The 16,914-nt window shown below is 37.8% G+C and overlaps 1 protein-coding gene across 6 annotated transcripts in view; it reads right to left on the bottom strand.

The window, feature by feature from the left end:
• POLQ (DNA polymerase theta) overlaps nt 1–16,914 on the bottom strand; it is a 156,973-nt gene that overhangs the window by 33,753 nt on the left and 106,306 nt on the right. For 5 of the 6 annotated variants that reach the window (XM_045037000.1, XM_045036999.1, XM_045037002.1 and 2 more), the window contains 6 exons: nt 15,753–15,896; nt 14,259–14,455; nt 6,452–6,692; nt 5,060–5,253; nt 1,823–1,960; nt 206–380 (listed from right to left, as the gene is read on the bottom strand). In XM_045037000.1, the coding sequence (XP_044892935.1) occupies nt 206–380; nt 1,823–1,960; nt 5,060–5,253; nt 6,452–6,692; nt 14,259–14,455; nt 15,753–15,896 (1,089 nt within the window). Of the gene's footprint in view, nt 1–205; nt 381–1,822; nt 1,961–5,059; nt 5,254–6,451; nt 6,693–14,258; nt 14,456–15,752; nt 15,897–16,914 lie in introns of those variants that run through there. The other variant, XM_045037004.1, reaches the window with a different exon arrangement.

Here is a 16,914-nt window from a genome sequence, read left to right on the forward strand (position 1 = left end):
GTAGGAACTATATCTTACTAAATCTCATCTCTGTAGCTAGTATCCATCCATGCTTTGGTGTAGTATGTGTTTCATAAATGTTCATGAAACTTCACAGTATCTAATAATCAACACTTGAATTCCTTGGTCATTATAAGCAAATATTATATATGAAAAGTTTTTCTTTCAAAATTGGCTATTATCTACAATTAAGATTTCTCATTACCTGTAGCAGTGTGTGACTGTGATACAGGATAGATTCTTTCCATTCCAAGAAAAGGATTTAGACGCTTTTCCCGCTGCAGAGGAAAGACCACTTTGGTAATAGCATTAGTGATTCTTCTCCACTCTAATATCAAGCCTGGTAAAGGATGCAATGCCTTTAATTTATTTAAAACATCCTGCCAAAGAAATATAAAAAGGTAAGATCAGATTCTTGTCCAAATTCCATAGCAAACTAGACTTTCTTAAATCTCAAAATTAATTTTGTTAACTCCTGTATCTACAACTCAAAATTAACTGTTTGGGTTTTTTTGACAATCACTGTGATAAAACTATAACAACTATAGATTATAAAATGCAAATATGTCAATGCTGAGTAATATCAATTTAGATCTACCTTAAAAATAAAATCAATGAGATGTCAACTTAGCAAGGTACTAGAACTGCCTTCCCTCGCCCCACCCCAAGAATCCTTTCTCTGTATTTTCCTTCTCTATTCTTCATGTGATTGGAAGTTTCTTATGTTTTGTTTTGTTTTGTTTTCCTTTTGTCCTAATACTTTCATGGTTTCCATGTCAAGAAAGTTAGAAGACATTTATCTTCAAAACTGTGAATTTTCCATGCTACAGAATTTTGGTAAACTGCTAAGAAATAGGAACTTGGAAGGTTAGAGGGCCAGTGAGATAAAACAAAAAGTTTTGTTACAGAATGAAACAGTGGAAACTTCCCTAGGGCAGGTTAGTCATAGTTAATGATATTAGGGTCAAAATTCTACAGAATGGCAACTGGGGACTTCTTTCTCCTTGGCTGTTGTGGCTGTACTTCCTACCCCTTATTATTCCATTGAAAATTTGTTCAGCAAAACTGTAAAAGTAAGCCTTTTCTCTTCTCTCTTAAACATAAAGTTTCCATGGATTGTGATTTGTACTTTTACTTTGAAATTAGTAGAGTAGAGGGGTCTCTGGGTGGCTCAGTTGGTTATCCGACTCTTGGTTTTGGCTCATGTCATGATCTCACGGTTCATGAGTTCCAGCCCTGCAGTGGGTTCTGCGCTGACAGCATGGAGACTGCTTTGGATCAATTCTCTTTCCCCCTCTCTCTGCCCCTCTCACATTCACTCTCTCTCTCAAAATAAATAAGTAAACTTAAAAAAAAAAAAGAACTTAGTAGATTAGATTCTTAAAAGAAGTTCATGGAAAACTTACTATTTTGCCCTAAAATTGCCCCTAAACTGCTTTATTGGTAACGGCTGGACTTTTTTCTTTTTTAATTCTTCCACACCTTTGTTCATATACCTATAACTATATAAATTATGTTACACTAGAAGCCCAAGAGTAGTGGATGTCAATGACTAAATAATGTCTACAGATCTAAGTTTATAAACCATTATACTGTTTTAATGATAGGAAGGACACAACTGCTAAATCAGATTATGGTCCAGATTTTCCATGATGGAATGTCTCCAGTTTTTGCAGGCAGTTGAACCACAAACCAATTTGTTTTCATCTGGATAAGTTCAAATATTGGGCTATGCTGGATCTTGCTTTCGTCAGCATTCTTTCAAGACACTAAAATGCTAAAAGTAATTCAATTTCTGCCCTGTGACTGCCCCATAGAGCACCTTACTGGTGCTAAGCTGTTTTCCCAGCCTTAGCTTGCGTCCATTGTCATTCATTCTTCTAGTAGAACCCAAAGTCTTCTTGCTGCCTTGATTTTTTCTCTCTCCATTTGGTGGCAATTTTAATTCCAAAAATAAAACCTGCAAGAAATTAATGCTTCTTTAGTCAAGAATTAAATCACAAGCATTGACATTCACAAACATTTTTTAAAGTTATTTAAGAAAATCTATATAATTCAGTATGGCTTCGGAGATTTTCTTATAACATCTTAAATTATCACATTTAATAAATAATGGCAATAAAAATCTGTACGTCAAGTATGTCTATACCCTAATTTAGGCACTATCAGATCAATACCAATGCCAGGCTTTTAAACAGTCAAGAACATGGGAATGTATACTCTGTGCTGAACATGTGATAAATTAGCTATTGACATTGAGACTAGCAATTGCTCTGACAACTGTGAACTCTCCTAAATACCCCTTGATGTGGTAACCAACGTGGCTACTCAACCATTTAGGCCTCATAGAGGGTCAATATGAGAGGCTATGTGACTATTATATGATCACAAAAATCAGACAACACTAAGGTAGAAAGGGATCCAAAAAGTCATCTACTTCCACCACCATAAGACTAGACTCAGAATCCTTGGGCACAAAAGTCAGGAGAAGGTGGTTAACCCAACGTAGCAATAATGATAGCTAGAGTGGCTCATAAGCACCCACTGAAGAAACTAGGCCTATACAGGGCAGGGATTTTTTTTTTTTTAATTTAAAGTGGCAATAAATCAACAATTCCAGGAGGAAAGACCTACCATAATTAAAACAATTCAAAGATCTCAAGTTACGTTTTTAAAGGTTCTTTATCTTGCATTTCTGTTTTTGGTGAAACCCTCAGAATTGAGAGTGGAAACTTCATAAATTACCTCTCCACGTCTCAATGAATATATCTGTGAAATGAGGTAGTTGAACTAGATGAGAGCAAGAGGCACTAATATTTATTGAGGACTTACTTTGTGTCGGCCATTATGCTAGATGCTTTAACACGTGTCATCACATGTAATATATGTAACAATTCTGTGACACATTTGAAAAGTTTACACAGTTGGAGAAATTTGCTTAACATTACATGGCCAAAAAGCAGAAAAATTAAGAATTAGAACCCATAGTCCTCTGACTCCAAAGTCCTTTTTCTTTCCTCTAACCCATGCTTCCCTCTAGACTAGGAATCAACAACCATTTCCAAAAATGGGCCAGATAACAGATATTTTCAGCTTTGCAGATTTTACTGTCTGTCACAACTTTTCAATTGTGCCATTATAGACCAAAAGCAGCCAAAGACAATAAGTAAATGAACAACAGGTGTGCCTGTGCTCCAATAAAATTTTATTTACAAAAGCAGGTGGCAGACCAGATCTAGCCCACAAGACATAGTTTGCTGATCCCCACTCTACACCAGTGCCATCCAAAAGAACTTTTTTGCAATAATGAAAATGTTCTATATTTGCATTCCCCATTATGGTAGTCACTTGTCACATGTGGCTATAGAACATTTGAAACATGTCTAGCACAAGTAAGGAACTGAATTAATATATTTTATTTAATTTTAATTAAATTAAATATAAATAGCCACAAGTGGCTAGTGGCTCCTGTATTGGACAGTGCAGCTCTAGATGATTAGTAATATCCTTCCCAGGTCAAAGATTCAACTTCAGATCACTAAGGATTAAACAGTCAATGTGTGAAACTGTCAGATTACCTTAAATATAATTTCCATTTTAACATGAAGACCTAAGAACAAGCCATTAACATCAAAGGTCTTTTATTCTGGCCTAGAGTTTAGTCTAGGTCTATGGCCTTAGTACCCATCTGAATCACAAGGGCACAGATTCCTGTCTTTGCCCCAAGCCTAGTTATGCTGAAATCCAGAGATCCTATGTTTTTGATAAGTCTTCTATGTAATTTTATGTGCAGTCAGTTTGGGAGTTGTAAGCTAAAGAACTCAAAAGAGGGGTGCCTGGGTGGCTCAGTCCATTGGGCAGCCAACTTTGGCTCATGTCATGATCTCATAGCTCATGAGTTTGAGCCCTGTGTCAGGCTCTGTGCTGACAGCTCAGATTCTGTGTCTCCCTCTCTCTCTGCCCTTCCCCTGCTCACACTTTGTCTCTGTCTCTCTCTCTCAAAAATAAATAAACATTAAAAAAAAAACTCAAAAGAAAAAAATTAAAAAAATAAACAAAAAAGGCACCACTAATTCAATACAAATGTACCCTGTGGTTAGGAGAAACAAAATTCCTCTTATTTTAAAAATATAACCCTGTGGCTTAAAAAGGGGGCATTTATATGAGTATATATAACATTTATTGAATTACTAAGAGATGAGCACTAGTCTAAGTGTTTTACATTCATCATTTACTCCTCACAACAACTCTGTGAGGTATTTCTATCATAACCCATTTTACTGATGTAGAAATTGAGATATAAAGAGTTAATGTATTGGCCCAAGGTTAGAGTTAATTACTAAGTGGAGGAGACAGGATTCAAATTCAAGAAGACTGGCTTGAAAGCCTGTGATCTTTACAATATGCTGTATTACTGAATTGCATCTGTAAGACACCTGAACCTCAATGCTATCGAGTATAAGCACCCATCCTGTACTTGTAACCCCTCTACAACAACCCAACCACCCTTTGCGGAGTGTGGGGAGACAAAAGAATAGAATGTCAAACTTTGAAAATAAAAAAAAAAAGGATAAACTGTGTCAAAACGTATGTAAGTTTATAAAAATCTTATGCAGGTTTAAAAAAAGCAAATAGTCACAAAATACCCTTTTTCGTTAACAACTGAGAAAAATATCTAATTTTGTTCTCCAAAAAAAATTGGGGGGGAAGGAAGGAGTGAGACTTCATGAAATGTCTAACTTCATGGAGAAACAACTACACTGTTATGTAACATTACTATAGATCTTTTGTTCAATAAATATTTACTGAGTACCTCCTCTGTTCTAGGTAAATCTCATGGAGCATACATTCTAGGTTTCTTTACTACCCTCCAAACTCATAAATACAGATATAATTTATAAATTAGACACTAGAATACTCTATTTCCAAAGTTCTCTAATAACTTACATTTTTAAAATTGATCTTTGTCATTTAGGCAAACACATTTAGGAAATACACACACATACACAAACACACACATCATTTTTAACTCTAAAATTCTGCATTCCCATGATACAACCTCAGCAATATCATCTGAACTGGTGAAGGAAAAACTGTGCCCGGCTAGTTGATAGGCCTGAGTCTCAATCGCATCCAGCTTGGCTTGCATTATGTGTTTCTGACTTTCACATTCTGCAGTACTAAATCCAATTCCATTTAGTTCTAACAAGGCCAAGCAGTACTGAGAGGGCATTTCCACTTTACAGAAAACATCTGGAAGAAAAAACAAGAAAACTAAGACATTAATTCACCAGCTAAACGATTGGATTATCATCACCTAAAAACACATGGAATTTTTCTAGGCAAATTCAGAGGTGCTACCCAAGCAATTCTTCAAGATCCAGTCTCCAAAGCAGCACTCTCAGGCCAACAATGAAAGGCATAAAACTACTTCCCACTTTTCTACTTCAGCACTAGACCACTATCTTTGTCTACACAGAGGGCAGAAAAACTGGCAATCTTGTGAATAGTCTATATTACAATAAACTGCATTTCTCCCGAGATAACGTTTTTGTTTCTACCCTTGGCAAGAGCAAGAGAGCCAAACTTATTTGCTAAACTGACTAGAAAGAGTTAATCTCCTGAAATTATTTCCAATGTTCCTGGTTCCATGATATGCACATTTGCACAAAGAACTAAAAATGGAGGCTTCTTACCAAAGAAGCCAATGCTCTTACCAAAGAGTAAAGAAAAAGTTTTCTAAAGTAAGAATCAGAGTATTTTTCTATCTACTGATGCTTCTCAACAGAGTAGTCATTCTACATCATTTTTTTCCAGTATGCTTTCTGGAATATTAGTGTCAAAAATACTCTATGAAAAGAGTACAGTTGAGAGACACTGTATTGGGAGTTCCAGCATTTATATACTGCTTTTGGATATTCATGATGCCTGTTAATTTAGTAAAGGCTCTGAGAAGCCCTGAAGCAAAGACTATTTAATTTTGTATTAACTGAAAGTCTGAAATTATTTGACCACTATACCTTGTATCTTATGCAATACTTATTAACATCCTGAAAAGTAAAAATATTTAATGTCTCACCTTTTAAGGAAAGTTTGTTGACCCCTATGCTGGACAATCCAGACAGAATTTGCACTAAAAGTGATAAAGAGGGATGCCTGGGTGGCTTAGTCCTTTAAGCCTCTGGCTCTTGAAAACAACTAGGTCGTGATTTCAAGGATTTGTGAGAGGGAGCCCCCCATGGTGGCAGCTGTGCTGACAGCACAGAGCCTGCTTGGGATTCTCTCTCTTCCCCTCTCTCTCTCTGCCCTTCCTTCTTGCTGTCTCTCTCTCAAATAAATAAAGTTTAAAAAAAGTGTGATAAAGAGTGATAAAGACCTGTGATAAAGTGTCTAAATATAAAACCAACACCAGTCTGTAATAGCACAAAAATACCAGCAACATCGTTTTAACCTTGAAGGTTTTCCTTCTTCAACAAAGAATTGAGTTGATTCATAGCGTTGAAGATGAGAATCGACTCCATCGAGGCTCTGTATCTCCCAGAATGTTCAGTGTTGACATTCAGCCCCAGACTCTGAACTCCTTGGCCAGTCTCTATCCCTTCGAGGAGTGGAAGCTCATGAGGAAGAAAACTGGAAACTATGCTGTGAAGAGTTGGCTCCTTAGAATCTGGATCTAGTAACCAGCATGCCACCTGAGAGGGTTCAAAGACGTTTGTGCACACTTAAATTAAAAGGGGAAAATGCTCATTTCTAATCTCACTCATTTTCATGTAATACCAATTCAGTGGCCTTTCTAGAAAAGGAGGAAAGGATAATTATAAATTGTCCCAGGACTCATTTTTGGTACTAATTTGAGCAGTTTTCAAAGAAGGAAAACTTACAACTTTTCATCACTACAATGATGTTACAGCTCCTGCTGATATAGTTCTGAAATAGGCTTGAAATCCTAGCACTTCAGATAATTAAAACTTTGTTTCTGAAAATGTAGACGGACTCTTCTCCACTAAGGGTTGATTTTGGTTAAGCTACTCTAGTAAAGATAGGCCTATATAGTTTTAGGTTTTTAAAAATTCTTTCAACATCATAAGAAGTGAGACATAAATGTTTTACCATTAAAACTTCATACTCAAAGTTTTAGAAAGCCTCTGGGGGCTTTCCCCTCAGGATGAGGGCCTGTCACTAGGACCATCCAACAAATCATGACTGCTATTTTTAGCTCTCCTATGAGACTAGACTTGTATTTTCTAATGCTATGTGATCTAGCAGATCAAAACTAAATTAGAATTAGGAAATATAAGCCCTACTCGTAATTCTGACAATTACTACCTGACTCATTTACTTCTTCTGTAGCTTAAGAATGTAATTTGATAGGGGAGTGTGATACTGTGAATTATAATAAGAAATTTAAAATTGGTCTCTGTCGCATTTCTAGGACAGAACTTCTAAAACCCTTGACATTTCCTTAACTATGAGATAAAGGTGTCTCTTGTTATGTTAATGAGGTGACTTTCGGAATGCCCCTAGGTTACCTAAGGATGGGAGCTGGCTGCCAGAGGAAACTCTGTGATTGGAGGGTGAGTACTTTCAGTCTCACCCCTGACCAGCTGGGAGGCGCCTGGAAGGCCAATGGCTAATGATTTAATCAATCGTGCCTATGTAATGAAGGCTCCATAAAATCCCCAAATGACAGGATTTGGAGAGCTTGGAAGTTGTGGAACATGGAGGTGTTGGCGAGAGTGGTGTGCTCGGGCAGAGGATGGAAGCTCTCTTTCCCTTCCCACATACCTTACCCTGCATCTCTCTTCCGTCTGGATGTTCATCTGTATCATTTATCATATCCTTTTATAATAAACTGATAAATGTAACTAAATGTTTCCCTGAGTTTTGTGAGTCACTCTACTTAATTTATTGAATCTGAAGAGGGTGCAGGTCACAGGAACCTCTCATTTACAGCCAGTTGGTCAGACTACAGGTAACAACCTGGATTTACAACTGGCATCTGAAGTCCTTGCCAGATGTCCTCGGAAAGCGGGGGTCCTTGGAATCTCCAGTCTGTAGTCAGTTGGTCAGGAGCATATGTGTTAATTTGGGCTTGCAACTGGCCTCAAGATAGTGGGCAGTCTGTGGCACTGACCCTTAACCTGTGGAATTTGATGCTATTTCCAGGTAGATACTGTCAGAATTGAGTTGTAGAATACCCAGCTGGTGTTTCCAGCATTGCTTGATGGTGTGGGGGAAAACCTTGCAAACACATCAGAACTGGTCTCAGTAGGGGCACTTGGGTGACTTAGTCTGTTAAGCCTCTGACTTCGGCTCAGGTCATGATCTTTCAGTTTGTGAGTTCAAGCCCTGCATTGGGCTCTGCTGACAGCTCAGAGCCTAGAGCCTGCTTTGGATTCTGTGTCTCCCTCTCTCTGCTCCTCTCCTGCTTGCTCTCTCTCTCACTCTCTCAAAAATCAGTAAACATTAAAAAAATAAAAATAAAAAAAAGAATTGGTCTCAGAACACTTTTTTGTTTTTTTTGTTTTTTTTGGTGTCAGAGAAGCAGAACTTGCTAGAAGGGCCTGGCTCACAGAAACATATGGTTTATGAAGAGAAAGGATAAAAGAGTGGAGATTATGATCCTTTGATAGCTGGATGCTACCTAGTGACCCATGATGTGAAACTGCAGTTACACTATAGTTACTAAAGGTAAAAGCTACCAATGCAATTTAGAAATGGTAGACCTAACCCCCAAGGAGTTGGCTCATTAGATATATAAGGAAATAAAAAATAATAATCACACTAAACATACAATCTCCTGGTTACTGTTATCTGTAATAGCTAAATAAAAGTAAAGTGCTGGGTCTCACCCTGATGCTAAACCAAGTTCAGATTTGGGTCGGTCTGAGCTCTAGCCAGTAGTCTCAAAGTCATCTGTACAGGGGCAACACAAAGTAGCCCTAAGACCTCTGGTCATCATTAAGGTAATCAATGTAGGAGGGCAATACCTACAAACTACCAAAACTAGGGGATACAGTGTGAAGAAGCTGTTTCCCTTTGCAGATCAGTATAATCAGTCTTTTTTTTTTTTAAGTTTATTTATTTTGAGAGACAGAGTGAGTGGGGGAGGGGCAGAGAGAGAAAGGAAGAGAGAGGGAGAGAGGGAGAGAAAGGGGGAGAGGGAGGGAGGGAGGGAGGGAGGGAGGAAGGGAGGGAGGGAGGGAGGGAGAATATCCAAGCAGGTTCAGCACTGTCAGTGCAGAGCCCTTTGCAGGGTTCGAACTCACAAACCATGAGATCATGGCCTAAATTGAAGTCAGACACTTAACCAACTGGGCCACCCAGGCACCCTACCTACTATCATCAGCCTCTTGAGGAACCTTTACTAAAATGGATTAGGAGAGTAATTTAGGAGGAGGGTCTGGTCTTGGATGCTGTAGAACGAAAGGCAGAGGGTTGATGCAAGACCCCACAGCTCACTATAGTATAATCATAGTTGAGTGTATGTGATCCAGACACATACGAGGTTGTTGCCAAGGAAACAGCTGGCCTGGTACACCGGATAAAAGCCACTGTAAGGTCTGTTTACCCTGAGAGGGAGACTGTCCCTTTTCTCTTATAAATGCCAAGTGGAACACCCCAGATAAAGGAGCTGATATTCTTCATATGCAAGTCATATGGGACTGCTTTATGATAACTGGGATATTTACCCACTGAAATCAGTAGATTATCCAGGTCACAGTAAATGCTTTAAGGGGGACCTTTAACCATATAACTGTACTGTTGCAAAACTGAGGGACAGTTTGGGAAGCCTTATCAAAATTACCACCTCACTTCCTCTCATAGGCCTTAGAGGTGATAATAAAACTTGAGATTTATTAACAAGAGAATGAGAAGAGGCAGGGCCAGAATCAAGACACTTCCCAACAGGGTGGAAAATTTTAAAAGGTTATTAACAAATAAGGGGAATAAAGCGAATATTGACAGGAGCAAGAGAAAGAGGAAACAGAAAGGGGAGAGTTACAGGACTCACCCCAGAAGGGTGGAAATCTTTAGATGGTTATTAAGAAATGTGATGAATAGAATGGGTAATGATGGATTAAATAAAAGGTTTTAATAAAGCACCACCAAAGGTTGGGTGGGTCAAAGCAACCCCCCCTCCGTTAGTCCCCCAACATTAAAGGGCCTCAAACAAGACTGCTCTATTCACCATAATTTGGAGAAATTTTGAAAGCTTGAAGGCAAAAGGTACAATGAGAAACCTGACCAGTGGTTAGGCAGATTAATCAAGTTAATAAAAGGGCCAGGGTACCTTGGTTCAACCCGTCCCTTGGGACTCAAAGCCTTTAGGACAAGCGTAGGTAAAACTGTCAGGAGGTGGAAAAGAGAAGTTTCCAGAACTCTTTGATGGAAGATCCAGGAACTCTGGTACCAAAACCCATTGGTAAAGCCCTGATTTGGGCTACAATTAGATTAAGAGAAATGTAAAAATGTAATCGTTGATAGGCTTATGTAAATTGGAATGTTTAATTATGTGAAGAAGTTGTATCTCCTTTACCTGAATATTTTATGGTAATGAGTTGTTATGCCTGGTTGGGGAACACTTTCCCTACCTAGTTTTGTAAAACCAAAGCCTTTTGATGAAGTCCTAATGGAGGTTATGATTAGAAATGTAAGGGTTGATGGAATTAAGGAAAAAGTCTGTAGGAGAACTGGTATGTTTGAAATGGCTTTAGATGAGGTGGTTGGGTCCTTACCTGATTGCATTTTGGGAATGGACATTATGTCAAACAGGGGAACATGTCCCATAATGAGTATTGTAAAACAGAAGGCATCTAAATTCACTCTTCAAGCAATGTTAAATAACATGCTCAGTGAGAACCAGTAAGATTGCCTAATCCCGCACAGTGTGGAATAAAGCTCAAGTGCTGGTAAAGACAAACTGTGCAATTGCCCTATGTGGAGACTGGGGCTAATGGCAGAGCTTGTGAGCATCTCATGACAATGACTACTGGGACTTTAAACAAGAGAATTTCCATTTGAGGGTATTTATTGCCTTCTTATCTGACATTATTAATTGACGCTATTTCTATTACTAAAGGATATAATACGATCCTGAAACCTGAATTACCCACAAAGTGTTGGGTGATATCCGAGAACTGCTCTAATGGAGATGGCAGTGCCCAGTAGAGTTCCATAATAAAATGGAAACAGTTTATACAGGATCCTGCTGCCTGGGGAATGAAAAGAAGAGATACTCAAGAGCAGGGAGCCTCTTTTCTCCTCGGCTTGACTCTGGAATTGTGTGAGGAGGAGCTGCTGGATTCCATTGTCACTTGGACAGTGCTCTAGAAACAGTCCTTGACTGACTGATAAAGAGCTGCTAGGTTTGTGGATGGCAGTTCCGAAGTGAATGGACAATATCCTGCTTTGGAAGGCCATCATTCTAATTAAAGAAGATAGAAAATATCATCCTGGTGTGCTGAATTGCATGTTGTTTTCCTAGCAGTGATGAAAGAATTGAACAGAGCTAGGGAAAAGCTCTGTTTGGGTTTTCACTGGCTCATAAATAATGCCCAATAACTTTGCCAAAATGTCAGTCAGGAAGGCAATGGACACATGGCCTACTAAAGAAGGGTCCTCTTCTGGGACACAGTCCTTATAGAAATTTGAAGGGGTGCATCAAAATAGGACACATTAATGCCTTTCAGAAGAATTCCCTTCTAGGCTAGGAAGGTGACTAGAATCATCAAGCCAATGTCCCTGTATGACCCTGGAAGATGGACACCTGGATCTGTGAAGTGAGTGGGCCTGGTTCACTGCAGCAATGCAGAGATGGGCTGAATCTAGACATTTCCCTCTTGCACCCTCTGAGGCACAGAGTGCCAAAACAAACTATTCTATCTGCCAACAAGAGGGACCAAGACTGCAGATGGTTATTTAGCAGATTCCCTGTTAGGAAGGTCATGAATATAGCTGGCAGGTGAAATTAATGCTAGTAGCCTTGGAGGGCTACAAATGAGTCCAATAGGAACAGACATTGACTCTGGACTGTGCTTTGCTTACCTGATTGTAGGGGCAAATGCTCTGGGTACTATTAAAAGAACAGAAGAAGAAATTGCACCAGTTTGAATGGCTGACTGTTATTTCTTCAGACTAAAGAACACACTTTACAGCCCATAATGTTCAACGATGGGCAAAGAGATATCCTCCTCAGTACTAGTTTGACAGAGAACTGAAATAGGCAATTAAAACATTGGTTGTCGTAAATGGGGGAAGAGAAAAGCAGGAAGAGATGGCTTTTATGCCTTCATGGTATGTGAGTATATGCTCACACTCAACATGAACATGAGTGGGGCTAAAGGAGTCCCCACTGGATATATTTGTCTGTTTGGATCTGAGGAACTAAGGCGGGGGGCGGGGGGAAGGTGCTAACATACTTTCTTTCCCACATCACCTCAACTTTTTTCCTCTTAGCTGATAATAGGGGTCACAGGACCAGGACTACGGGTATAAGGGCTGGAAATGAATGATTCCTAAGCAAGAAACTGTAACTATTCCAAAAGGGGTGAAGGCACATCCTGCCCCATCAGGCCCTTAGGAATTGTAACATAAAGGTTAAAGCATTGAAGGAAAAATAGTAGTTATGGCTAAGTAAATGAATAAATGGGCTTTGTAAGGAGGAAAATCCAATATTAACATCTTAAAAGCCGCTCCAAGCAAGAAATGATATTGTCTTTTAGTTTGATTATGTCAGATACCTGAAAGGGTGAAGTCATATATTGCTGACACCACTCTTACTTTTGGAACCTGGTAAGCCTGCAAAGCTGGGAGACATTTTCATATCCTGCCATCCACATTAGAAACTGGTGAACAGAAACCTTTTAGAGAATATCAAATACGGTAGTTTGATGTAAAAGTTGGCAAATGTTTCTTATAAAAGCGAGCTTTTTAAAATTAATAGTTTAGGGGCGCCTGGGTGGCTCGGTCGGTTGGGCGTCCGACTTCAGCTCAGGTCGCGATCTCACAGCTCGTGAGTTCGAGCCCCACGTCGGGCTCTGCGCTGACAGCTCAGAGCCCAGAGCCTGCTTCAGATTCTGTGTCTCCGTCTCTCTCTCTCTCCCCCCTCCTCTGCTCATGCTGTCTCTCTCTGTCTCAAAAATAAATAAACATTTAAAAAAAATTTAAAAAAAAATTAATAGTTTATCTTCTTACATCAAAAGTGTTGTGACTGACAAAACTGATTGTGGAATCTTTCAAATAGTTTATGTAAAAAGTACTACAATACATCTGAGATGCTACAGTAGTTTTAATGAGAAGCTCATATTACCCATATTCTCCTTTTGGACTCTGGAACATCAAAATTAAGTGACAACTTTTTATATCCAAGAAATGTCAGTTTAAAAACTACATGGAATTTATCACATGTAAACCAAGCCCAGCCTGAACTGCAGAAAAGGCCAGTATCTTCAGTTTATTTGATATTGCCTTTGAAAATCTTTCCCTAAAAAAGCTAAAGAAACTAAGAAATTTATCCTATTGATTTATCCTATTATTGATTATATTGCTAATAACAATCAAGTAGTATCATATATCAATTCAAAATTAATATTCTATACACTTCATGTATTCAGTATCAATAGGGGGAAAATGATATTCCTTTGAAAGCTATGATACTGTAAATAAATGTCATATGAAAATGCATTATACTGTTTATGTTATAATAATGTAAGTTACCCTTTCCTTGATAACTCAGAGTCATCATTATGAAAAGCATATCATGCTTTGCTATTATTATAAGCAAAGTTCACAGAGGCTAATAAGGTGATTTGCCCCTATGCTAAATGGCCCTAAATGTTGTCCTTTTAGATGGCTTATTATTTACACATTTTTCCTATTTTCTGCCTCTATACTCATGGACATCTGAAACAACCTGCTACCATATATTTAAATCTGACAATTCTCACTTCATTTCTAATTTACTATGAGACAGAAAACTTAAAACATAACCAAAATAAAATTTTTTTAAATCTCTGAGGAAAGATATGAATTTTAGTGCTTAGAATTTGTGGAATCACTGTTTTTATCTACATAGAGGTATTTTGGTGCCTAACATTCTGTTCTGGGTGGATGAGATTACTGGATAAAGGAATGACTACTCTGAAAAATGTAAGCTTCATTGTTGGAGTTAAATAAATACCAAGTCATTTAAGAATTAACACTACACATTAAAAAAGTTTTTTTAAGTATAGTAAAAATTAAATAAGACATGAAACCTTAGGATCTTCATAACTTTGTTCCAAGGAGATACCACAAGACAGAAGAAGAATTTTATAGCTCTGGATGAAGTCATAGATGATAATAGAACGTTCTTTATCAGATTCCTCTTGAAAGCAAGACAGAAGATACCACATTCTGTCTTTCACAGTCAGGCTTGGATCCAGAGAAGGTGGGACCAAACTGGAACTAATTTCTTTAAAAAACAAACAAACAAAAAGGCTTAAGGCAAAAATTACATGCATTCATTTGAAGCAGCAATCTTTAATAAAAAGACTGAAAAAAGACTCAGAAATCTAAGGGTTTACTTCCATGTAACCAATAACTCAGCATGACCTTATTCAGGTTATGTTGACCATATAGATGAAGTGCTTCATATTCTAGTGTGTATGCTGCCGAATCAAGCACGAAGCTTCATATTCTAAAAATTAAGGCTTATGCTATGTAATTTATATTGTTCTATTTAATTAGGTGGGAGACAATTCTAAATATGAAGATTTCTAAAAATAAATTTACATTTCCCAGAATAAGGAGTTAAAGACAGAAAAGGGTGTTTTGAAATGAATTTTAAATGAACTCCTTAAAAAGGTTTAGTATGAACGTATAGTGTTACATCTTAAAAAAAAAAAAAAGTACTCAACATAACACATTTTCCCTCAAAACAACTGAAAAAAATTTCATGCTTACTCAGGAACACATACATTGTATGGCATTCTTTAAAATGTTTACTTATGGGGCGCCTGGGTGGCGCAGTCGGTTAAGTGTCCGACTTCAGCCAGGTCACGATCTCGCGGTCCGGGAGTTCGAGCCCGCGTCAGGCTCTGGGCTGATGGCTCAGAGCCTGGAGCCTGTTTCAGATTCTGTGTGTCTCTCTCTCTCTGCCCCTCCCCCGTTCATGCTCTGTCTCTCTCTGTCCCAAAAATAAATAAACGTTGAAAAAAAAAATTAAAATGTTTACTTACTAATTTTGCTCCTGTCTAAAACCAATTATGTCAGGTACGTAATGCAGCAACTGTAATCAGATCACAAGGTATTTCTAGATCATATCCTCTCTATTCCAAAGACTTCTACAAAGGCTGTATGATTCAACTATTGTATATGTTCAGCTTATCAGTGTCACTAGATAAGTTCCAGACACAGTCAATGACAGGAAAAAAGTCTGAAAAAAAACTGGTATGATCCAATCTTCAGAGCAATCCCCTAAGATATCCAGGGAGTCCCTAAGGCTCCACTCCACTACCTCCAAGAAGAAAAGATAGTATTAGTAGCCTATGTGATAGGTAGAGGGGAGTAAGAATAGTACTTAAGACATTCATTCTAATGAATATATTAAATAATGTACACATGTGCCACTTCCCCCCCCCCCATTTTTTTAATCCTAAAAATAAATTCTAGGTAAATATCAGGAAATTATTCTCAACAAAAAAGGCACTATCCTAATAGAAATTATCTTAAAAATTATATGGTGACTTAATCAAATAGTGATTACTTACCAGGATGCTTTTGTTCCTTCTGCAGTGAAAAATAATAGGCATCTCTTCCACCCCAGCACACTGCCAGACCAACCACCAAGATGTCATCACAACCTTTAACAGGAACTCCATCATCTCTAATAGGGGTTTCCTGAGGTAGGCTAACTAAATAAATCAAAAGTGAAATAGTTAAAAATCTCAAAATAAAGCCATTAAACTGAATGTTAAAACAATGATAATGATAAAAAAAACTATTTGATTGGCAAAATTTCCAGATCCCCATAATATGCATTATTTGGATGGTCTTTTTAAGGTATATGCAAGATCCTTCTAGGCTTCCCATCAATTAAGATAACTGTCACTTTGAAAAATTTATCAAAGATATCTTAAAATATATCTATAATAATAACTAAAGTGGGTATTAACTAAATTTTTTAAAGCTACATTTTGAATTGCTATAACTGAAACAAATAAAGACCACTGGTATACTATAAAAATTTTGTAGTGAACTCAGCAATTCTTTTTTTCTTTTTAAATGTTTATTTTTGAGAGAGAGAGACAGAGACACAGAATCTGCAGCGGGCTCCAGGCTCTGAGACGTCAGCACAGAGCCCAACACAGGGCTCAAACCCATGAGGTGTGAGATCATGACCTGAGCCGAAGTCAGACACTCAACTGACTGAGCCAACATAGGCACTCCTGAACTCAGAAATTCTTAACACTAAGAAACTTCAAAAAAATCAAGTATCTTACTTCTTGGTGAAGAATCAGGTATAATTTTGTATCCAGAGTCAACATTTTTTCTGAAATAATGGATCTCCAACTTTACAAATACAGGTCAAGAACCAGTCTTATAACTGGCACACAGTTGTTAAATTTAAGTGAACAATTTTACCCCTCTAACTGCTCAAAGAATGTGCTCAATTTTATATTTGTTGAATGAAAAATGTAAAGTACTAGTCAACACAAAACATATATAAAACTTGTCATTAACACATTTGCTCCATGACCTAAGTGTTCATCTACAGACAAATGAATAGGAAGATGTGGTATACATATATAATGAAATATTATGGTGCCATAAAAAGGGATGAGAACTTGCCATCTGAAACATGGATGGACCTACAGGGTATTACACTAAGTGAAATAAGTCAGACTGAGAAAGGCAAATACCATATTATTT

The sequence above is a fragment of the Felis catus genome, chromosome C2 (assembly GCF_018350175.1).
Source record: "Felis catus isolate Fca126 chromosome C2, F.catus_Fca126_mat1.0, whole genome shotgun sequence".
Classification (NCBI taxonomy): domain Eukaryota; kingdom Metazoa; phylum Chordata; class Mammalia; order Carnivora; family Felidae; genus Felis; species Felis catus.